We start from the raw sequence: 18,737 nt of genomic DNA on the forward strand, positions 1-18,737 counted from the left end.
TTCCCCCAGTGCAATGAAGAGTTCAGCTGGACTGTATTATTTCGAATGCTGATTTATGCTGAGGATTTGTGCTTTCTTCTCAGGCCTAATGGAAAGTTGATCTTGGCTTGGTCTTGGCCTCTCGTTTAGTTATTTTAGGGTACACCGCTGGTCTGCAGCCTTCAGTGGTTGGGATCTGAGCTGTCGTGGTTGTGAGTAGCCAGGAGTGGGTAGGCAGCCCACCTAGCTACTCATGGGGTAGCAACGGGAACAGCTGCTTAACCTTTATTCTTGTCAAGTCTGTAGCAACTTGGGAGACCACCAGCAGAAGATGGTTAAGATTTAGTTCCTCCTATACTGAAGGAGCATCTCTCCTCCCTTTTTACTGTCCGGATCCCTTCCAATCACTAACCAAAGGCAGTGAGGTATCGGCTGACTCAAGAGTTTTAGCTTAAATGTCAATGCCAGAAGTTAATTGGGTAATTTTCCTCCATTTCTAGGATAAGAAGAAGGAGAAGAAGTGAAATGACCATCCAGCCTTCCCCAGTTTGACTTCCTCTCCCTCCGCCCCTCATTTCCTCTTTGCACACATTACAGGTGGCGTGTTCTGTGATAATGAAAAGCATCAGAAAAGCTTTTGTACTTTGTGGTTTTCTCTGTTTTGAATTTTTTGATCAAAAAACTGATTAGCAAATTATAGTTTGGAGTTTGGCTTCATATTTTTGGGGTTCTTCCCCGCTCCCTTTTCTGTCATCCCCCACCCCTAGCCTCTTCCTCTGCTCAGGCAGCCAGTCCGCCGTGATGAGCGGGATCTGCAGAGTCCGCCTTGTGACTGCGCTTCACCCAGTGGACCTGAACTGTTTCGGTAGAGACGCCTTGCTCGGCCCTTCTTCCCGCAGCGTTGTTTGCTTTATGCGCATTTCCTATGGGACTAGGCAGTGTGTTTTCCATTGGAAAGACGTTTGCTGGTCCCATTGCTACTCAGGCTTATTATGTCTGAGCCGCCGACCCCTGCAGAGAACATGAAAAGCCTCTTCTGGTGGGTGCTTCGCTTCCCCTGAGCTGCTGGAGTCACTGCTGCTCCGGCAGACGTGCCTTCCTGCCTTGCCGTCATGGAAGGAGTGTGGATTTGTGTGGGTTCCCTTTCCACTCCCTTGTCCGGCCCTTGGAATCTGCCTGCCTTCCATCCGTGGGGTGGGAGGGTTTCAGCACAAAGGGAAATTCTTGTCAGGCATCTATGAAGTGGCTGATTATGTATGGCAAGATATAATGTAGAGTTCCCAGACTTGCCCTTTTTTTTTGTTAAATTGATCACTACCTTGGTTACTGAGTGGCCTCTACCAGGTGGCTGTGATTAAAGGTCCCGGGAGAGGAAGGATAGAAAAGGGGCATGGCTGAGCCTCTGAGGTAATTGTGACTAATCCTGCCAGACCCAGATGAGGGCCTGTTTGGGGCAGGGGAGAGTAGTATCTCCCCCATTAACTGAGTGGGTCTTTGTTCACACCAGTGGCACGGGCCGTGATGGCTTGGGAGGCAGCGTTCATAACAGTCCTTAGGTGCGTTTTTGTCTTATCTTGGGCACTAATAGGTAGCGTCAGGCCAGAGATTTGGGGCAGTAGATACATGCCCATTTTACAGATGCACTTCAGGTTTTGGTCTGTTCACCTGTTTCTGGAAATCTGCAGCCTTCTTTAGGCAGGGGCTGGGCGACCAAACCTGCAAGACTTCTGCTTTCCTACAGCTCTGTGTTTGCAAGTGTGTGTGTGGGGGGGCAGTACTAACGGGTCACCAGCTCCTTCCCTGTGAGCTGCCACAGCCACAGCTGGCACAGGTCAGGCAGCCTTGGGAGCATTTGCGGCTCTGGCTGCTCACAGGGCTTCAACGTAAGGGGAACCGAGCCATCGAAAACTCATTGCTAGTAGGACACCATTTTTGGCTTTCCCTGTTCACAACCAGTACACAGTTTGACCCAGGGGCTACTGGTTCGCAGCGCACCACGTCACTGTGCCGTCCCGTGAAGCAGCTCTGTTCGCAGGCTGTGTGGCGCCTGGCGTGGCGATGCCACTCGGAAGGGCTCGCTGATGCAGAGCTGCCCTCCGATTTAACTGCTGCCTCCGGCCTGGGGCTCGAGACTTTACTAAAAGGGACTTCCTTCCCATTCAGCCCCCAACAGCAACTCCCCCTACATTTGTTGATTCTCTGCTAGGCCTGAGAATCTGAGTTACATCTCCTGAAGCCAAACTCCACCTCTTGTGCTTTTTTTGCTTGGGATGAGGAGTTTTTCTTTAGAAACAGTGCCAAGAATGACAAGATATAAAAAACTACTTTTAAAGAACATGCCTAACAGGTTTTTAATACAGTAATCACTGTAATTATCACTTTCTTTTCGAGTTCTTTGGTTTCCAGCTCAGGCTGCATTCTCTAACTCATACTGTGAAGACAAAGGTGTTTTTGATTCAGAAATATATGGAATCTACATAGTCTTAATTTGTAAAAAATAAAGAAAATTCCTTAACCTTCCCTTGTGTAAGTGTGTGTGAAATCCAAGGCCACAGCTGAACGGGAGTTTTGGGGTGCTGTCTCACTTCTTGTTCTTGGGGCTGGGAGTAGGACAGGATTAAGTTTGCTCTAGGTATGAATAGAAATAAATAGAAATAAAGAGAGCCCCACTTGGGCCTCTCAGCCCCAGCTTGCCACAGATGTTGGGGATAGTCTCTGTTCCATACACAGCCCGGGCCTTTTTCTGGTCCTCCTCCTACCCAGCCTTTATCATAGGGGGTTCATGGTAGCAGCACGTGTCGTTGGTTCCAATATACAGCCAAGCTTTGCCATTTGGGGATGCATAATGGAAAAAGCATGACAATTCACTCATTTTGCAAGTACCGTGGTCTGCAATACCTGTGGTCACCCACTGGGCCCGGCTCTATTCCCGATGGTACAGATCATCAGTGAAAATATAAAAATCCTTGTCCTCATAGAGTTTATATATGTGATTATAAACCAAAATTTGCATTACAGTCAGGTTACTCCATTTTGTCACACTTGCCCTCTGGTTGTCACCCTCATTGTAAACAGCTTCCTGTTAATCTGACTCCTGGCTGAGGCCCCAGCTGAGGTGGAGCAGGAAATATGAGGTGTTTCAGGTACTGTCTTCGCACCCTCAATCTTTGTAACCAGAGCAGGGCAGTGAGCTCCCTTTTAGTCTTCTCCCAACTAGCCCGTCAGTCACAAGTTAAACAGAAGAGGTTAACACACCGCTTGTTCCACGCCTAGCAGACCTGCAGGCTGAGCTAGAGCGGGGAAGGCATCGGTGGGCAGCAGAAGTGGAAGGATGTCTGTGCTGGGAGGATAGACGGTCTGTTCTGTGAGGCAGGGGATCAGATGGGGGCGTCCACTTGGTGTCAGGTAATGTGCTCCATGCTGGGGCTAGAGATGGATATAGTTACTGCTTTTCAGTCATCATGGCGGAGCAGTGCAGGAGAGCTACATGCAGACGTTAAGTTCTTACAGGTAAACACAGGGCCATGGATAACAGAGACAGCCCTGCTCCCGGTTCAGGGAAAAAGTGTGTTGGAGGTGAGAACCTGAACTAAGGTGAAATCTCGAAGATTGAGTCAAGTGAGACAAGGGATGAGGTTAGAAAGGCAGTGGTGGGAGTGGGTGTTTTCAGGTCAAGGGATCAGTATGAGAAAAGGTACAGCGTGCGGAGTGCTGGGCGTGCGATTGCTGGTTGTACATGTTACGGAGGGGACCGGTAGGAAATGAGAAGGAGGGGTAACCGGTAACTGAGGGCCTGCTGTTTGGTGCTAAGGAGCTGGCCTTGTCCTGACGGCAGCAGAGAGCACTGCAGGGCTTCTTGAGCAAGGGAACGGTCAGATTTACGTCCTCACATCTCAGGTGACTAGAGAGTAGACTGGGGGAAGGGGCTAGTTGAAAGGCAATTATACACTACTGCCCAGATGTGGTCTCTCTCCTGTCTCATGAAAAGGAAGCAGAGCTCCTTGGAGAAATGGCCCAGGAAATGTACAAGATGAACCTGGAACATAATGTTCTGCCAGAAAGCAAAGGAGCTGTCAAAGATGACTACTGTAGTATCATTCAAAAGGACTCGGGGGCTAATCTAAAGAGGCTCCTCCTGGCCAAAGATGGGATAATTTGAGCATCAGTAAACTCAAAAGTTCATGATATTTTTTAAATGGTCAGCTTTGGTGGATGCTAGAAACCAGTCACTTCGTCAATAAACAGCAGCATTTATCCTTTCTTTTCTGTATAAACTGTACTTCAGGGTAATCAAAAAGTAAGTAAAAGTTTCTCTCTATAGGGGCTTCCCTGGTGGCGCAGTGGTTGAGAATCTGCCTGCTAATGCGGGGGACACGGGTTCGAGCCCTGGTCTGGGAGGATCCCACATGCCGCGGAGCAACTAGGCCTGTGAGCCACAACTACTGAGCCTGCGCGTCTGGAGCCTGTGCTCCGCAACAAGAGAGACCACGACAGTGAGAGGCCCGCGCACCGCAATGAAGAGTGGCCCCCGCTTGCCACAGCTAGAGAAAGCCCTCGCACAGAAACTAAGACCCAACACAGCAAAAATTAATTAATTAATTAACTCTTACCCCCAACATCTTCTTTTAAAAAAAAAAGTTTCTCTCTATAGAAGTACTCCGGCTATTACATGAAGGAATTATAGGATTAGTATCACTATTTTAACTCTGACGAAAAAATGAAGCTAGGAGATGATAATCAATAGCCAACAACATCATATTAAGAGACAACCTGACATATGCCTCCTGATGGAAGTAAGCAACACGTCCAAAAAAAAGTTGAATCTCAGGCATATTACATTCTAGATCAAGTACCAGTTTACAGGGAAGACGGGTCAGAGGACTACGTTAAATGACATAATGGGGATGCAAGCCACAAAATCTAGTAAAACTCTAAGGACAAACCTAGATTCTTTTTTAAGAAAAAGAAAAGGCGAAGAAGGAAGAACGCAATTAAAAGAAAAAAAAAACAATAGAGGGAAAGGAACCTAGAGGTTAAGACTTACGAGCCATATCAAGAAAATGGCAATGATGTAGACCTGAATTGGATCCTGATTCAAATAAACCAACTGTAAATGAGAAATAGGGAGAGAGAGGGAGAACTGGGGCAACTTGAACCTGTGGTAACCATTCTCCAGGATGCCCACCCACCCATCCCTCAAAAATCCTGGCCTCCTGGTATTCATACCCTCTACGTGGAAGCAGGCTGGTACTTATAATGGGACGAATACTGCAGAACCGCGTGATTTACGAAGCTTGGTCATGAAGGGCATTGCAGCTTCCTCCTTGGCTCTCTGGTGCACTTGCTCTGAGGGAAACCAGGCATGGGTTCTGAGGCCGTTCAAGCTGCCCCGTGGAGAGTGCTTGCAGAGAGGACCCAAGCCACAGCCAGCACTGAATTGCCAGCCAGTGTGATTGAGCCACCTGGAAAGCGGATCCTCCAGGAACTGTCAAGCTTTCAAGTGACTGCAATCTCAGGAGACACTGAGCCGGAACTAGCTAAGCTGCTCCTGAATTCCTGACCAACAGAAACTGAGTGACAATAAATGTTTATTGTTATTTTAAACCACTAAGTTACACAGCAATAGATAACTAATACCAACACGGACTAGATAGTTGAGGATTTAAAGTATTGCTAATGCTAAGTATATAATATAATTAATATAAATACTGCTAATCATGTAATTGTGATGATGTTCTTTAAAAGTTATCTTTAGAGGTGCATACGGAAATATCTATAGATGTATTAATATGCTGTCTGAGATTCGCTTCAAAATAATGCAGTTAGGGACTTCCCTGGTGGCGCAGTGGTTAAGAATCCGCCTGCCAATGCAGGGGACACGGGTTCGAGCCCTGGTCCCGGAAGATCCCACATGCCGTGGAGCAGCTAAGCCTGTACGCCACAACTACTGAGGCCTCGTGCCGCAACTGCTGAAGCCCGCACACCTAGAGCCTGGGCTCCGCAAAAAGAGAAGCCGCTGCAATGAGAAGCCCATGCACCGCAACAAAGAGTAGCCCCTGCTCGCTGCAACTGGAGAAAGCCTGCATGCAGCAACGAAGACCCAACGCAGCCATAAATAAATAAATAAATAAATAAATAAATAAATAAATAAATAAATAAATAAATAATGAGGTTAGGTGGCAGCAGGGAGTGGAGGGTATAGGTGAAGTGAATGGTCATGAGTTTATATTGGTCGTAGCTGGGCAATGGACATATTCGCTGTACTATTCTCTCTACCTTTTTGTACGGTTGAAATTTTCTATAATAGTTTTTTTAAAAAAAGGTACTTAGCAATGGTCCAGGCAAGAGAAAAGATGGTCTGAAACAGAGCAGTTGTTATAAGGATAGGAAGGTAGACAATGAAATAAAATATTCAGGAGGTGAAATGTCCAGGCCTTAGTGAATGAATAGATGCAGAGAGGAGAGAGAGAAGAATCTAGGGTAACTCTCAGGTGTCCGGACGGTCCTACCAGCCACTTGCCAGCTCTGCAAACTTGGGAGAATCAGTCAGCCTTTGTGTGTCTCATTTTCCCATGTGTCAAATGGAGGGAAAAACACACTTACCTCATAGGATGATTGTGAGGGTTAAGTTAATTAAAACATGTAAAGAAAGCACTTAGTACGGTGTTTGGCACGTAGTAAGTCCTCCAAGCGTTAGCTCTTCTACTGGGGAAGCCCAGGACTGGGGGTGGGATGGCACTTTTGGTTTTGAACGTGCTGGGGAGGCCACCATCAGGGATTTCCACAAAGGTACCAGGAGGCCTTTGCATATAAATCTGAAGCTCAGGGGAGAAGTCAGGGATAGACATGTGGATGATTTGGCACATTTTAAACCCATACGAACGAGTGAGCTCCTTGAACAGACACTTCACCAAAAAAGATACACAAATAGCAAATAAGCACATGAAAAGCTCTTAAACCTCATTAGGTGTTAGGCAAATGCAAATGAAGTCAACCATGAAACACCACTATACACTGATGAGGATGGCTAAAATTTTTTTTGTTAATTGTGATAAAATCAAGTACTGCTGAGAATGTGGAGCCACTGGATCCCTCACACTGCCAAGTGGTGAGGTAAAATGGTACAACCTCTGGAAAACAACTGGCAGTTTCTTATAAAATTAAACATGTATTAACCATACAACGTAGCAATTGCACTACTGGGTATTTATCCTAGAGAAGTAAAAATTTGTATCCACGCAAAAATCTGAACAGAATGTTCAGAGAAGCTTTATTTGTAATAGCCCAAAACTGGAAACGATCCAACAGGGGAATGTACAAACTAACTAATACATGCATGTAAATACATGCAGAGTAGTGATGGAATGCTACTCTGCAATAAAAAGGAAAAGCTATAGATACATACAACTCAGGTGCATCTCAAAGGCATTATTTTATGAAGATTGAGTGAGCCCAGTGGAATTCCAGGAACCTCACCATTTAAGGAGCGTATGGAAATCTTTTAAATCTGTGCACTACCCTCAAACTCAACTCCTGCTGCCTAGGTGCAGGCCCTACTGAATCTTGCCTGGAATATTGCTCCAGCCTCCTCACCGGCCTCCGAGTACCCAGCCTTGGGTCTCTCCCGTGCACTCTGCACACTATTTCTAGACGAATCTTTCTGATGGTGAGCACTGAACTTTTCAATGACTCATTTTTGCTGTCAGGATAAAGTCCAAACTTCCCATCATACATTCAAGTCTCCTGCTTACCTCTGTCCTCTTATCTTTTAGTCCTCCAGCCATAATACACTCATATTTATGCTAGAATGTTCCATTTGATCCCTCACTGCTAGGCCTTGGTATTTTTATTTTTCTGCCTAGAACTCTCACCCACACCCACTTGGCCTGACTCATCATACCCACCCTGCAGTTCTTAGTTTTGATACCACCTCATCTAGGAAGCCTTCTCTGAGCCCCCAAGACTGGGTTTTAGCCCCTTCTGGGGTCTCCACAGCATCCGGGCACCCTCCATCAGAGCACTACCTGCGCTCTCCTACGATCCATCACCCAGTGACTGGCATCACCCACAAGAACTGTGAGTCCCAAGGGCTGGGACATGCCACATTTATCCCTGGGTCCCTGGTTTAGTTAGCTCAGTGTTCACACCTACTAGGTGCCCAATGAATGTTCCTTGTGTGAACAACAGTGTGGGTGCATGAGGAAATGAAGGAATGAAAGGGGAGGCCCGGCGTGGGGCGCAAGGGCCCCTGCAGAGTGTCCTGACTTCAGAAGGGGCAGGAAGAGAGAGGCAAACCAGGCCCAGAGTCCCTTCTGCTCCCTTGCCAACGCTGCCTGCCTTGGGACTGGCTGTGGGAAAAGTGCCCACCCTGAGGTCCAGCTGGGGCTGGACTGGCAAGGGAGGTTCTAGGTGAAACAGACTCTGACAGGGACAGTTTATGTCCGTCCAAGTCCACATATTCATGTTCTCTGTACTTTGTGCAACGCGTGTATTGGGTGTAGGGAGAGAGTAGCCAGGCTGCGGTGTGATGGTCACCAGGGGTGAAGGGAGGGGACCCTGCATCTCGTCTTCTCGCCACAGAGTGGCACTTCAGGCCTGCAAACCTCTTAGGTGGGCGCTGCCGCTATTGCGCCACCTGGTGGCCACGTATTTTCCGACTGTTCCGTAGGAAACGATTTTTTTCTTTTCAAGTTGAAGAATCTCAAACAAAGAACATATGCGGCATACTTGAATTTGAGGCTTTTAAATAACTCCTTGGATTGCTTCTGCCTTAGAGAAGGCCCCCAGTGCTACCCTGTTAGCTACCCTACCAGTTAACGACGGAAACCCGATTTTCTGGTGGCTTCTGCCACCTTAGGCCCCAGCTGCCCTCTGCTCGGACTCTTCCCTGCCCACTTCCCCTCCCGCAGGAATCATCAGTGGCGCTTATCAGAGACCTGTGTTCAACTCCTGTGCTCCTGTGGGTGGCCCTCCGCCACCCACTGCCCGGTTCCTCGATCTTCACCCCTCCCAGGGCTTTCACTTCTGGCTCATTTCAGCTAGCCTCAGAGTATAGAAGTCTACTCTTCCACTCTCAGCCCACAGCCCACAACGTCCCAGCTCTCGCATGCTCTCTCCCTTGCATTCTGGGTGCATTGAAACTCCAGTCCTGCCCCTTAACCCCTCCACTTTATCCTGCTCCTTTCAAGGCCCCTCAGGCATAACCTCTGTCTTTGTTTAATGCAGACTCTGGAGCTGGACTGCCTGGGTTTGAATCACAGGTCTTCCACAGACAAGCTTTGACCTTGGGCAGCTTGCGTAAGCTCTCTGAGCCTCACTCTCATATTAAAATGGGGATAAAGATAATACCTACCTAAAAAGGTTGTGGTGAGGATGAACTGAATTAATATGTGTGAGCACTTAGAACAGTGCCTGGCACACTGTAAATGCTGTGTATGTGTTTGCTCTTATATGTTGTTATTATTATTGCTCAGGCTGGAGCCTATGGTGGATGACATCACCAGCCACCTCAACAAAGCCCATCCTTGCACTAAGCCCACCATCTTCCTTTTCTAGTCCTAGAACCAGGCCTCTGCACCTGCTAAGAGAAGAAACAGGAACCACAAAAATCCCACTTTCCTGCAGACTGTGCCACTGGACGTTTCTGCTTCTCAGCCTCCATTGGGCTCCAGCCTCCTTTGAAAAATCCTTGACTTGTCCTTACCCTGGTCCCTCTGCTCTGTCTGCAGCGACCACTCGACATCGTCACCCCTTTCCCCAGGCACATGGTATGAAATTCAAAAGGTATAAAAGGTTGCAGTGAAAAAAGAGTCCCTCTGTGGTAACTTGATAAACATGCCACCATATTTTGTAGTCTATCCTCTTGACGCGGGATGACCCTTTGTCTCCCACACTCTGATCCTCACAGCCCTGCACATTCCCTGCTCTGTTCCCGTCTCCCGAAACCCTTCCACTGGGTCCTCTCAAGCTCATGGCTCTTCATCAGCAAACTTCTCACGGACACAGCCTCTTCGAATGTTCCCTTTGACCTCCTGGCTCTCCCTGAGGATGCCCTCCCTGCAGACCTCTCAAGTGGGCGCTGCTGTCTCTCCCTCAGCCCCTGTGCCATAAGGCCAGTGGGTGTGTAGGCACCCCCTGTACTCCTCAGTGCTTTCAGACCGTTTTTCTTCCCTAAAGTCCCTCAGCTTTGAATCTCATGTCAACGGACTATTCCACCCATCATGCCCCTCTTTTCCACTTGTCTATCAATCTCTGGGTTACTTCCTCTTATTTCTTGAGGTTTTGGCTCCTGCCTCACTGTCACCCCCTCTGATGCTAATTCTGTCCTAATTCTGAGAGCTCTCAATATCTACAGAGGTAATCCTCTCAGTACCTTGGCCTCTGCATTCCATGACCTCTTTTCCAATGACCTTGCCCTCTACCCTATCTGAGCCACCCACTCCCATGGTCATCCCCTGGTCCTTCTCATTACCCATAACTGCAACCCTTCTGTATTCGTGTCCCAGGGCTTCCGTAACAAAGTGTCACAGATTGGGTGGCTCAAAAACCAGAAATTAACTTGCTCACAGCTCTGGAGGCTAGAATGATCAAGGTGTTAGTTAGCAGGGTTGCTTCCTTCTGAGGGCTGTTGAAGAATCTGTTCCTCTCAGACCTCTCCCCTAGCTTCTGGTGGTTTGCTGGCAGTCACTGGCATTCCTTGGCTTGCAGATGCATCACCCTGATCTCTGCCATCATGTTCACGTGGCATTCTCCCTGTGTCCAATTTTCCCCTTTTTATAAGGACATCAGTCATTTTGGATTAGGGCCCACTCAAATGACCTCATTTTAACTTGATTACTTCTGTAAGGTCATCTCCCAAGGTACTGGGGTTTAGGACTTCGATATTTTTTAAGGAGGGGAGAGACACAATTCAACCCATAACATCTCCCATTCTCCCATAATCTCAGTTTCATGCATCCCATCCTCTGACTATCACCTCTTTTCTTCCCAACATCTTTCCAACTCATTCCCCCTAGTACTTTATCTCCAAAACTCTTTTGATTCCACCAGGACCTTCAAACTACTGATTCTACCTTCCTTCATCCCTCTCTCCTTTATTGCTCTCTCTTCCCTCTTTAACCAGTGTAAAGCCCACAGCCAGTTAATAGAATCGCTTCCATGCATGTATCTTCGATTCCCTTGCCTCTCTCTCTCTGTTGCACTTATTTGGCAAATTGGCAGCCCTGGCTAATCCAACTTGCTCCCTATTCTGTACCTAATATGGCAGGAGAAAACCGCCCCAACACATTCATATTAGTAAGTCTCACTTTTAATTCCTAATCACCTAAAGTGGACCCTTCATGCTGCCTGGTAATCCTACTATATTCTCTAGCCTATTCACTAACTTTTGAGCTCCTAGATGACTACTCATTCTATCTTCTCTCTTCTCAAACCTCCAACAACTCTTTCTCCCATCCTTCCTCTTGGCCAATGACCGTGATTATTTCCTTGAGAAAATAAAAGCAATCAGAAAAGTTCTTCTGGGACTTCCCTGGTGGCGCAGTGGTTAAGAATCCACCTGCCAATGCAGGGGACATGGGTTCGAGCTCTGGTCCTGGAAGATCCCACTTGCCGTGGAACAACTAAGCCCGTGCGCCGCAACTACTGAGCCCATGCGCCACAACTACTGAAGCCTGCGCGCCTAGAGCTGGTGCTCCGCAACAAGGGAAACCACTGCAATGAGAAGCATGCGCACCGCAACAAAGAGTAGCCCCCACTCGCCGCAACTAGAGAAGTCCGCACGCAGCAACGAAGACCCAACGCAGCCAAAAAATAATAAATAAATAAATAAAGTTTTTCTATAAGTAGACACCACCACATACACTCACCTACCTGCCTTCCTGTACCTGTGGATGCTGCTTAAGTACACTTGTGCACTGAAGCCCAACAATTTCCTCTTTTCTCTCCTGCATCATCAAATTTTCTCTATTTTGTCATCCCCATAAGTATAAGAAAATGCTTTAACTTCTATCTTTAAGAAACCTCTCTTAGAGTCTGGGAACAGCAACTCCCACATAATAATGAGCACACCCAGCCCCCAGATCTTGGTTTCTAGAGATTGTTCCCCACTGAAAGAAACCAGGGCTCTTTGGAAAAATGGCTGATTTCAGGGTTGGGTTTGCGAAGATGAATCTTGAACATGTTACACCAGAAAGTATGCACTCGAAAAGAATGATGGAGATTTGTCAAAAGACAAAACAAAACAAAAGCCAGTTTTAAAGGGATCCTACTGGCCAAATCATGGACAATTTGAGCACCAAAGTAAATAATGGTAGTAATGGATTATAAACCATTGAATAAAATAGGACACCATGAGTCCATACTGATATAAATAAATGCATAAATAGAAAGTTTGATGAAAGTGAAATATTTACATAGTTTCAAAGTACCTTCCCACTATGTTCTGTGCTGTTTCTGCTTCATTTCCTCTGACCTCTAAAGAGATGGAGTATCCCAGGGCTTAGGACTCAGACCTTTCCTCTTCTACTCCCTTGGTGATCTCATACAGTCCCCTGGTTTTAAATAACATCCATATGCTGATGGCTTACCAATTTATATCTCCAGCCCGGGCTTCTTTTCTGAACTCTAGACTTCTATAACCCACTGCTTACTCCACATTTTCCATTGGATATTGTCCAATAGACATCTCAAACTTAACACATCCAGTACTTAACTCCTGAGCTTCCCTCCCTCAAGTCTGCTCTATCCACAGTCTTTTCCATATCAGTTAATGGCAACTTCTTCCTACCAATTGCTCCAAAAACCTTAGAGTTATCCTTTTATAAAAAAAATTTATTTGGTTATTCATTTATTTTTGGCTGCTTTGTGTCTTCATTGCTGCGTGCAGGCTTTCTATAGTTGCGGCGAGCCGGGGGCTACTCTTCGTTGCTCTGCAGCATGTGGGATCTTCCCGGACCAGGGCGCGAACCCATGTACCCTGCATTGGCAGGCAGATTCTTAACCACCGTGCCACCAGGGGAGCCCCCCTCAATGTAGTTTTGATTTGCATTTCTCTAATAATTAGGGATGTTGAGCATCTTTTCATGTGCCTATTGGCCATCTGTATGTCGGAGTTATCCTTGACTCTCCTCTCTTCCCCACATCAATTACATTAGCAAATCTTGTTGTTTATAGTGCCTCTGCCCTGGAACAGGCCCCCATCTCTCACTGGAATTGCCCAAGAGGCTTTCTTACTGGTCTGCTTCCATACTTGCCCTCTACGGTTTATTCTTATCACTCTCTAATTGCTCCCTGTTTCACTCTGAGTAAAAGCCAAAGTCCCTACACTGGGCTCCAAGACTCCAAGACATGATCACTAAATCCTACCAAATTGGCTAAGAATAAAAAGTTTGATACTGGGCTTCCCTGGTGGCGCAGTGGTTGAGAATCTGCCTGCCAATGCAGGGGACATGGGTTCGAGCCCTGGTCTGGGAAGATCCCACATGCTGCGGAGCAACTAGGCCCGTGAGCCACAACTACTGAGGCTGCGCGTCTGGAGCCTGTGCTCTGCAACAAGAGAGGCCGCGATAGTGAGAGGCCTGCGCACTGCGATAAGAGTGGCCCCCGCTTGCCGCAATTAGAGAAAGCCCTTGCACAGAAATGAAGACCCAACACAGCCAAAAATAAATTTAAAAAAAAATTTGATATTACTCAATGATGTAGAAGATAGTCTCACTTATACATTGTTGACGAAGCGCAATTTGTTAATACCTATAAAAGTTTTTAAATTAAGCATATTCTATAATGCAGCAATTCCATTTATAGGAATTTATCTTATGGAAATACACAAGAGTGGCCAAAGACACATATGCAACGTTCACTGCAGCATTGTCATGGGAAAACACGTAAACATTGCACACCCATACAATGGAAGACCGTGTAGGATAATGGATATTCATGGGCTTTGGAAAGATCTCCAAGATACATTAGTAAGTGCTAAAAGAAGCAGATCAGTAATTATAGAATAATCTCATTGTCTAATAAAAGGTCAACATAAACATACTCTGTGTGTTTGCGTGTGTGTGCATTTAAAAAGCAATTTGAGGGAGCTGTCCCTTAGAGCTATCTGAGAGACTGTCTCCTGGGCTTGAAGTCCTCAGAATGTCCACCGAATAAAACATAATTCTCAAAGAAAAAAAAAAAGTGATTTGAAAGGAATTCCAATCAACTTGGGTTATGTCTGGGGAGTAAGACTGGGAGTTGGAATATGAGAGACTTCCTCTTCCTTATATGAATATTCTATTCAATCTCAATTAGTTTTTAAACCATGAACATGCACTTTTATAATCTATGTCTTTAATAATTACAAAAGAAGGTTTTTAAAAAAGATCTTCCTTACCCCAAGATCAAAGAAATGCTCACCTATACTTACTTTAAATTCATATGTCGGGCTTCCCTGGTGGCGCAGTGGTTGGGGGTCTGCCTGCCGATGCGGGGGACGTGGGTTCGTGCTCCGGTCCGGCAAGATGCCGCGGAGTGGCTGGGTCCGTGAGCCATGGCCGCTGGGCCTGCGCGTCCGGAGCCTGTGCTCCGCAACGGGAGAGGCCACGACAGTGAGAGGCCCGCGTACCACACACACACAAAAAAATCATATGTCTTAAAAAAAATTACTTATATGCTTGAATTAACTCACCCAGGACTATAGAAGGGGATACATACCTAGAATTTGCTGCAGAGAATGACTGTTTCCTTTAAAAACTTTTTGATAAAGGAAACAAAACACTATTTGTAGAAAATCTAGAAGAGGGTGAAGAAGAAAATAAAAACCACTGGCAACCCACAGAAAACCTCAGTTAACATTTTGGGACATTTCCTGCAAGAGACAGGGTACCCATTAAGGTGGAATCTGGAACCTTTTTATAGTCTTTTGCTGATGACTTGATGCCATTTGTGGGGGACAAGGAAGGGGGGTCTGAAAGTTTGGGCTTCTTTTGTCTGGGAAATCCAGCAGAAAGGGTCATACACAATGGTAAGGCAAACATTCACCCATTGTTCATGGAGAAAAAAGTGAGGTCACCTTAATTCTGCAAGCAGATGTTGCAAACTGAGATATGAAGTGTCCTGCCATAGTGAGGATCAAGTGGTCTTTTAGCCAAACCCTTCCCTGAAGTACAAAGAGAAATTGGTTTCCTGGGAGTGTCTTGAACTCACCTGTGTGTCCCCTGCCACAGAATTATTTCAGATGGAATATTCTGTTTGTGTGGAGGGCACACACAGTCATGTGCGCCGGGGGTGGCTTGTCTGGGCCCAGCACCCCTTAGTAGCACACTGGGGGACCTAGGGACGAGAGCTGCCCACCTTGGAATAGTTGGTAGGGAAGGGCTGGCTCCAGGTACCAGGTATGGCTGATGCTACTTTGCCCTGGTGACTGGCAGTGAGCTTTTTCTCAGGTGGCCCACGTTGCCCTGGGGCCTAAGAGGCCACCTTGCATTTGCAAACACTGCAGGACAGAGCCCAGCAGCAGACTGAGCAGACCCTGGTGACAGAAACATGCACGGATCCTTGGTCTCAGCTTGTAGGAGGTGGAGTCCAGAGTTGAACCCACCATGCCAAGCTCCTTCCCGGAAAGGAAGTAGGATAAATATCCTGTAGGCGAACAATTCTGTTTTAACAAGGAAATGAGGTAATCCATCAGGTTCAAGCAGAATAAAGGGCTTAAGAAACCAAGAAATAAAAAGTTAAGAGAAGGATGTAGACTTCTTTGAGCCCGCCTGGCAAGAGGCAGAGATCAGCAGCTTGGTAATAACATCCTTAAGCCCCTAAAAGCAGAAGGGACAGCGGCATAGCTACCTGGAAGCAGAAGATAGAAGAAAATGCGATCCTGACATTTGAAGAAAATCAAGATGTCTGACTCGACCCTTCTCTAAGTCGTGTTAATTTCCTCAATGATGACATCAACTAAGGGAAACAGGAGGGAAAACGGCCAGGTTGGGAGAGGGGTGGGAAGAGCAGAGAGCTGAGGAGAAAGCTGGTCTGGTCCAATTTCCCAATCGTCCATAGATAAGGAAAACCAAGGCCCAGAGAAGGGATGTAACTTTCCCCACACAACCAGACTCAGTGGCTAAGAAAGACTCTTGACGCCCAGTCTAGTGTTCTCCAGCCCTGCCCTTCAGAAGTGATCCAAGGCCAAAAAGGGAGGAGGAGATTAAAGTCCTGGCAGAACAGAGTGAAGTTACACACCCAAAAAGAATCACTCCCACCAGGCTCCATCACTTCTCAGCCTTGGAAAATCACTGAATTTTTTTTTTTTTTTTTTTGGCTGCGCCATGTGGCATGCAGGCTCTTAGTTCCCCCACCAGGTATCGAATCCATGCCCCTGCACTGGGAGCACAGAGTCTTAACCACTGGACCACCAAGAAACTCCCCCATTGAATGTTTTTGAGCTTCAATGTCTTCATCTATGAAATGAATCAGGAGGCTGGCAATACGGTAGGTATTTAACGGGGAGTTCTTTCACTGCTCTCTGGACCATTCAGGGCTGGAGAGACACTGCTGGAAGGAGCTAGTATAAAGGGAGGCGTTAACAACCTCCCCGCCCCTGACCTTCCTTGGGCTGGTCAGAGTACAGGATAGCATCCAGTGGTATAACCGAGTTGTGAACAGGCCCAGCACTACTCCCTGTCCAGGCACCCCTTACCTCAGCTTGGCAAGCCTGTGATGTCAACAAAGACCATGTATTCAGTACAGGGCCCCCTATCTCCATGATGAACTGTCCAGAGTCCCAGCCACAAGGCCAGGGGTGTTAAGCATGCATGATGCCCAGGTGGCCTCCAGACGGTATGTCATGGGGAGACGGTGAGTGCAGACAACGGCAGCGGGTGTGCTCTGGACGAGTCACCCCACAGCTTGCAACCTGGGCCGGAAGGAGGCCTTCCTATAGGCTCAACTTGACTGGCCACTGTGAGATGGGCTGGGGCCACCTGGGTCACCTTCAGGTCACTGTCCAACTCCACGCCTAACAGGAAATCCAAGGGCTGGAGGGCGACAACCACTCACCCCATGGCCTTCTCACGTCACACGGAGACCCTTCCACACCGCCTCATTCCTGGCCTCCCCATCCTAAAGTAAGAATTTGAGAGCCAGGGGAACTTCTGGCTGAAATCTGAGGTAGAAATAGGGGCAAGAAGCTCTGAGGAAAGCCCAAAGTCTGTGGAGAGACTAGAAGGCGGCAAGTTGGAGGCCCAGTTGCACCTCACTTCACGACAACGGGAGGTGTGGACACTTAACTCTGTCTACTCCTGGGCCCCGGAAGCTCAGAGTCTGCACGTCCCACCTGAGCTGGTATGTCCAGGGTTTGAGCGCACGCCCAAAGACACCCTCCCCATCTTCTTCTCTCCAAGGGGCAGCCCAGCCTTCTGCCCCGCACAAGGCCTGTGCCAGGGAAATTTCCCCACCCCCAGGCACCATTCCAGGTCTAAACAGACCCCACTTCCCCAACCCTTAGTTACCTTCTAGGGTGACTCCAGCCAGTGGCCCTGGTGGAGGGAGCTGCCTCACAAGGGAGCCTGGAGCAGAGTCCAGGGCCCTGGAGTCCTGCACCCCGGTGCCCACGCAGTCTCCACCTGCCTGTCCATCCCTGAGTCCTCCCACAGAATGAGCTGAGTCAGGGGCAGGGAGGGGCCTCCACGTTTTATTAGGGATACGGCAGAAGCAGAGGCTGGAAGCAGAGCAGCCGCGTTTTTTAACAACAGATAAATTAACCGCAGTGCGGGGATGGGGGGAAGGGGCGCGGGCGGGTGGAGACTGGGCCAGGTGCTTTAATATAAAAAAAAACAACAACAAAAAAGACAACAAATGGGCCCCAAAGACATGGGGCAGGAGAGGGCAGCACCATCCAGACAGCGGGGAGGGCCAGGGCAGACAGAGAGAAGGCAACTTGACCCCTCGCCCCTGAACTCCACCAGCACGGGGCTTCTGAGGCAGGGGAGCTGCCAGGGTGGGTGGAGATGGCACGGCTGGTGGGCAGGAAGCCCAGCACCACAAGATGGCTCAGCCTGAAGTGGGAGCTGGGGGCCGGGACACAGCGGCCTCGAACCCCCAGTCCCGCAGAGGAAGAGCCTTACTCTGGGTGAGAGAAGGGACCAAGGGTGGGGTCTCTCCCTGAGCTGAGAGCGGTCATCTCCTCCACAGCAGCGGCGGGCAGTGGGGTGTGCCGGGGACCCCCTTCACCTTCTTGTCCATCTACCTCCTTGGTCCCTTCAGGGAGGGGCCCCACGGGCCCCGAGGGGGCGGGGCGTGAGGCGAGCCGACGCCAGAGCGGGGCGTGGCCGCTGCAACCGCTCAGCCCTGACTCCCGCAGGAGGACAGCGAGTCATAGAGTGAGTCACTGAGAGACTCTGAGGTCTCCAGCCCCGGGGGGCCCCCACTGGCCACTCTCCCTTCCTCGCCCACGTCCGATGTGCTGGGGGTGCGGCTCCCCCCAAACGCTGGGCCCTGGGGCGCAGGAGCTGGGCGGCTGGGCTCCAGGCTCCGCTTTCCGTCCACGTCCACGGGCAGGGCCTGGGGAAGGAGGGAAGGCTCGGGAGGAAGCTCCTCTCACCCCTCCCCGCCTGAGAGGCTCTGCCCACCTGACGGGGGCGCTGCAGAGGAAGCAGGCTGGAGGCGCGACTGAGCACAGTCCTACAGTCCCACCAAGGTTCCGGAAGGGAGAGAAGCGCTTTCCCCAAGAGGGGTGTGAGAAGGTGGGGGTGGGGGGTGGGCTGCCCACTCAGTCCTCCTCC

At 48.5% G+C, this 18,737-nt stretch overlaps 2 protein-coding genes across 10 annotated transcripts in view; one reads left to right on the plus strand and one right to left on the minus strand.

The window, feature by feature from the left end:
- TMBIM6 (transmembrane BAX inhibitor motif containing 6) overlaps positions 1–2,499 on the plus strand; it is a 22,031-nt gene extending 19,532 nt beyond the window's left edge. For both annotated transcript variants that reach the window (XM_022572230.3, XM_022572231.3), the window contains exon 10: positions 480–2,499. In XM_022572230.3, coding sequence (XP_022427938.1) covers positions 480–503 — 24 coding nt within the window. In that variant the 3' untranslated portion in view covers positions 504–2,499. The remainder of the gene's footprint in view (positions 1–479) is intronic.
- The window catches only part of NCKAP5L (NCK associated protein 5 like), a 47,236-nt gene continuing 29,508 nt past the window's right edge, over positions 1,010–18,737 (minus strand). For all 8 annotated transcript variants that reach the window (XM_022572222.3, XM_089920684.1, XM_022572224.3 and 5 more), the window contains one exon: positions 1,010–18,516. In XM_022572222.3, the coding sequence (XP_022427930.2) occupies positions 18,298–18,516 (219 nt within the window). In that variant the 3' untranslated portion in view covers positions 1,010–18,297. The remainder of the gene's footprint in view (positions 18,517–18,737) is intronic.

The sequence above is a fragment of the Delphinapterus leucas genome, chromosome 11 (assembly GCF_059928025.1).
Source record: "Delphinapterus leucas isolate spDelLeu-1000000601 "Yukka" chromosome 11, BTC_Dleu_Yukka2, whole genome shotgun sequence".
In the NCBI taxonomy this organism is placed as follows: domain Eukaryota; kingdom Metazoa; phylum Chordata; class Mammalia; order Artiodactyla; family Monodontidae; genus Delphinapterus; species Delphinapterus leucas.